The sequence below is a fragment of the Micromys minutus genome (genome assembly GCF_963924665.1).
Source record: "Micromys minutus genome assembly, chromosome: 1".
NCBI lineage: Eukaryota > Metazoa > Chordata > Mammalia > Rodentia > Muridae > Micromys > Micromys minutus.
The window spans coordinates 109,769,166-109,774,726 of NC_137969.1; the positions used below are offsets into that span (position 1 = coordinate 109,769,166).

Here is a 5,561-nt window from a genome sequence, read left to right on the forward strand (position 1 = left end):
GAGAAAACAAACATCTCATTTAGAAATAATAAAATTTAATAGACAAGAAGACATTAGCCTAGGGATTACAACATTAAAGGGAGACCCTTTCCCTTCCACAGCATAGAGAGCTGTGTTGTCTCGTGTTGTCATACATGTAAAACTCTTTAACACCATGTCAACACACTGGCATTAAGAAAAGCATCGCCACAGCACACAGAGAAACAGCTTCAGCACTGCAGACACCACACAAAGTAGCAAGATGCAGAGTTGGTCCAGAGCTTTCTGGAAATCTCTTCCTGCGGTCACTCGCCAGCTCACTTAGTGTTACAGTTCAGACAAAAGGAGCATCTTTAAGGAGAAAACCTTATAAATATAGAAATCCAAACCACAAAACTTCTTAAATATTGTATTTACTCAAAGTACAAATGGAATTCTGAAAACCCGCATCCACAATACTAATCATAAATGTATTTAGCTCTAAGTTAGGGTTTAAATTTCATTGGACCACAACCCACATATACTTTCTCATTGCATGTACTTTGGACATACGTGTTCTCAAAGTCAGTAGTCATATAACTCAAACAAAACTCCTATTCTAGATAATTATTCACTTTCCCTCAATGTGGAGATTAGAACCGGCCCCCTGCAACTATGTCACACAACAAATATTTCACCACAAATAACTTAACAAAATCTTGGTAAAGCCCTTTGCTAAGCATTATGGGTATTATATCATTAAGTTGTCAGTAATAAGTCTCAGACACTAAGAAGCACTCTTTCCTCTTTTTGCCTAGTGAACATTCCATTCCCCCCACCTAAAACCTGCTAGGCAACTTATTCCCATAAATATATACATCCAACATCACGCCCATCCCACCCCCACTTCATGAAAAAGAATCCATACCTAAGCCACGAAGCTTATTCCTTTACAGAAAATAAAGACTCAAATCTATCCCCAAACTGACTGAATAGCAATCAACCATGAGTGAGCTGCACTTAACCACCTCCACTCCACTTTGAGCAGGACATCAGTTTGACGGGGCTTCACCTTTTCCTTTTTGTGGACTTCCATAGGACATGGACTTGAACCCCGGTACCACTCAGCAGAACACTTGGGTTCTGAGTGCCTGTTGCTGGGTTTTCACTATCACGCTTCCTCCAGAGCACTGCTGGAGTCAGCAAAGTCAGCCCTATGCAAACTTTAGAGCACTGGGAGAAGACAGAACCTTCATAAACTGATAGTAACTACTTTAAATGAAGCTTTGTTCAGGATAAGGGACGAGGCTGATTGAGGACTGTGGTCAAAAATCAAACAAAACAGTTTAATCAAAGGAAACATGTTCACTCTTTAAGGAGTTATTCCAGTGAATAGGTCCACATGCAAAAACTTCTCAGATCTTCCCAAAGAAGCCTGGAAGAAAAATACATGTAGAGGAAAAGGCCTGTGTTGAAGATAAATGGCCATGCCCTTGCATGAGTTCTAACTCCTCCTGCAAACTTCTCAGCAATGCCTGTCTTCTATGGCAACCTGCCCAAACAAAAATCTCACAGGAACCACCCAAGATGATGAGATTGAAGGACCCTGGGGCAGGGAGCACTATGCAGACGCAAAAGGAATCTAAGAAGAAGGGGCAGACTTCAGAGAAGCATTACCCCAAGAGAGAAAGTACCTGAAGATAATGAGGGGCCCCAGCGCCAGGAAAATGAGGGGCACTCCTATATTTTATATCAGACTGCCTCTGACATCTACCCACGATCATGGGATACACCTAACTTCAAGGAGGACTCAATTCATCCCACCTTTGCCCAAAGAATCTGCCTCAATGTAACACCCCTTACTTCGAACCTGTCTGAAAGCACTCCTTGGGTCTATGCCTTTGTTCTGGGATATCTCACAGCTATTGGGGCTCCCGGAAAACTTTGCCTCTTATCTAGCCCCTATATAGAAGTGAACATTTTATTTTTAATTTTCAGAATTAAAATTCTGAAAAAAACCCATCAAGCCAAAATCTGGAAGGAAAATGGACCACAGATGTATGGCCAAGGGCTTTGTTGAGGCTGTAGACACTAATCATAGAGAATACAAAAGAAAGCAAATCACAGGTACATCATTTGAACATAGCTATATGTGCCAGGTTTCCTATTTTGCATATTGATTAAGAAGGAAGTGTCATACAGTCCAGAAATTCATGACAGACACATTGGCAAAAACCATATACCATAAGGATGACAAGGCTAGAGGGGACAAGGCTAACAAAGACCACCCCCAGGGTGACTTTCTTAGACACCAGTAAGTAGATCCCTAAGGGCAAGGAGCTGAAGTACAGCAAACCTAGCAACCACACTAATACCCGGATAGATGTCTGAAAGAGCAAGGAGGTGCAGTTCCACACTGTCCAATTATGGGACACTGTGGTGACAGAGTCAAAACTTGCTGGCCTGTAGAATTCTACCACAGGAGTGGAGCTGAGAGATGGGGAACTCTCTCTCTGCACCTCCATGATGGTGATCACCAAGCAATTGGAGGATGTGTGGGAAGGACTGACAAGGGAAGCCAGCCTCTTGGGGGTAAGCAGCAGCTCGGTGGGGTTCTCGGGCAGGCATTTCTTCCCTTTGCCTCCACAAGTCAAGTTCACAAGGATGTTATTGTCATCGGGCAGGCTACTGACTTCATCATCCGGCAGGCACGTCTCAAACCTGCAGAAAGGGCAGACAATGACACCTTGGGGAGAGTCCCCAAAGTCTATGATCTTGTAGAGGCATTTGGCACAAACCCTGTGACAACACTCCAGAACCTTGGGCTTCCTCTGTTTCAGGTTGTACCGATTGTAACAGATCTTACACTCAAGTTCATCTGAGACCTGAGACTCTGCAGGCTCCTCAGGCGGCTGGCTGGCCATCTTGAATTATGGATGCAATCTTTGGCAGGTGTGTCTGGCTGAGCAGAGACTTGGATTAAAGACTCCCTCTGAGCATCACATCATCCGAGTCAGGCAAGGAGGCTGGAAGGGCTGGAAAGGAAGGAAGAGAATCCAGACTTCTTCTGAGCATTTTCAGCTACGGCGTAGGGCTGTCTCTGACATGTATTTGTAAAGGGCAGCTGAAGGGTCTGCAGAGGAAAGAAAACCCAGTGATTATAACAAACAGATCACTGAAAGGTGTTTCTGAGAACTGCTTCATGACGTTTTCTGAGCTCAGAAGCAATAGACAATTAAACCTCTTCCTCTTTCACCTCTCTGGCCCTGGGACAGAAAGGTGTCACGTCCGTACTTCAGCCCACAAACATCCAAAGAAGAAACTTAGTCCTACATGTGGGAAGTGCACTGAGGTACACCTCAGTACCACATGCTCTACAACACATCCACTGTAGCTAGGACAGACTCTCTTTGAAATTTGTACCACATGTGAGTCTCTTTGACCACAGGACTCATTCACAGTACCATTATAAAAAACAGCTAAGTACCTTCTGAGGTGCTCACAAACACACCTACGAATATTCCTGCTGTTGCTTACTTGTCTGTCTGTCTGTGACAGTCTTAGTACATAGCCCAGGCTGGGCCTAAACTCACCACATAGCCCGAGCTGACATTCATCAAGCCCATGACTCAGGCTCCTCAGTGCTGAGACTAAGGGTCATGCCCCACCGTGCCCAGCTTCCTAAGGAAAATTTTAAGAATAGGGATTAAGAATGTTCTCGGGAAGTGTTTTGCTGAAGACGAGGGTGCTGGTAAGTGAAACAGATGGTTTTCACTTCTTTATCTGCCTTGCAAATGGCCTTCATGTTTGACTAGTTTATTCCAATTTTTCGTTTCAATGCCAGTCTTGTGCATACACATCAGCAAAGTAGGATAAAATGCAAAGCCTCTGACAAAGGCACTATAAACATGTCCATATCCTAAGAGAGAGAGGCAAGCATGGAAAACACATACAATTACACACACACACACACACACACACACACACACACACACACACACACATACACACACACACACCATAAACATAGGAAAAGTCATTCATGGGTGGCTATTAGGAAATACTTACTATTCACCGTCGTACCTACTGTGTGTCATGTAAACCCTCCATATATTCTCACTATTCACCATTGTACCTACTGTGTGTCATGTAAATTCCCAGGGCCTATGACAAGCGGAAGGCTCAGTGCAACCTGCAGGCCTGATGTCACCAACAGTGCCATCACTGGCATTAGCTCTGGACAAAGGGCAGAAGGTTGATTCACATGCACAGTGTGTTATCTGTAGTGAGCATCCATGAAAGAGAACAGAGGTATGGAAAATCTCCAGATTGTCCTCCTTAGCTTTAATACGTGATATTGGGGTGGTAGATCTGTCTTGAGTTATGGTGCGCTTGGAAAGTCTTGAAATGGATCTGAATTTCTGAGCACACCCCTCCAAGCAACATAGCAGAAGGCTGTCACAGCATTCCTGAGGAGAGACAGCAACTGTCTGCGATTCAAAATTTGCCATGGATCACACCACCCTTAAGGGAAGGGGCAGCGGGGAGCTAAATTAAACTCAGGCAGTTTTAAAATCAAGAGCACATGCTGTCACTCTTCTTCCTTATGAACTTTGCTAATTCTCAAATGACTTCTTATTCTACATGACTGTGAACCGGGTGTCAGTGACAAGCAGAGGGCTTGTGGCCATGCCAATCAGTGCACTGTGGTGGTGAGCCAAAAAATTATAGATAACCTTTTCCATCTCTATTCAACATGGATCTCTGAGACTGTTCTGTCCAGCCTGGAGTTTGCGGGTCAAATGTGTGTTTATTCTGTAGATGAACCAGGAGCTTTGAGGCCTCTGAACTGGTGTGAGCAATCGTAAAACATGCTCTTTAAAAGCTGCATAGAGCTCCGCTGCAGGCCCATGGCCTCTTTGCTATTCTCAGAGCTGGCTCTTGAATGGCTTTCCCACCTGTCATACGGCAACTATCCAGTTCAAATTTTTCCTTTCTTCTTGGGTCAAATTTGGACACATATCTGACACACACCAAAAAAAAGTCTAGTTCATCTGGGTTCACAAATTCTTTGAACTTAATATATAGAAAGAGAGCGAAAGAGACAAAGAGAGATAGTATGTGTGTACATGTGAATGTGTGCATATGTGAACGTGTGCGTGCGTGTGTGTGTGTGTGTGTGTGAGAAAGTGTTATATGTATGTAAGAGAGAGAGTATTGTGAGTGTGTGTGAATGAATGTGTGTGTATGTGTATGTTACACCTAAGGCCTTGCACAAGCCGGAAAACACTCTTCTACTAAGCCACTGCCCTGCCCCCACATTTAAAACACTTTATTTTGACACAGGATGCCACTAAATTATTCTACTTTCCCTTGACTCACTCTGTAGCCAGCCCAGTCTTACACTCATAGCCCTGCCCAAGCAGCTGTAACTACATGCTGCCTCCCCAAGCCCATTTCGGGATGAGCTTTTCAACTCAGTCAACAGTCCCAAAATAAAAATAAATAGATAAAATGTATTACTTTTATTCATTTACTTGTGTACACACAAATGCATATATATGCATATACATACATGCATATATATATATATATATATATAT

The 5,561-nt window shown here is 43.6% G+C and overlaps 1 protein-coding gene across 1 annotated transcript; it reads right to left on the reverse strand.

Moving 5' to 3' along the window:
- Window positions 1-2,138: 2,138 nt before the first annotated feature.
- Window positions 2,139-2,882, reverse strand: RNF182 (ring finger protein 182; the record flags this gene model as incomplete). The annotated part of the gene is made up of 1 exon (XM_080923159.1): window positions 2,139-2,882. The coding sequence occupies one exon, from the start codon at window positions 2,880-2,882 to the stop codon at window positions 2,139-2,141; it is 744 nt and encodes a 247-aa protein (XP_080779285.1).
- Window positions 2,883-5,561: the final 2,679 nt, after the last annotated feature.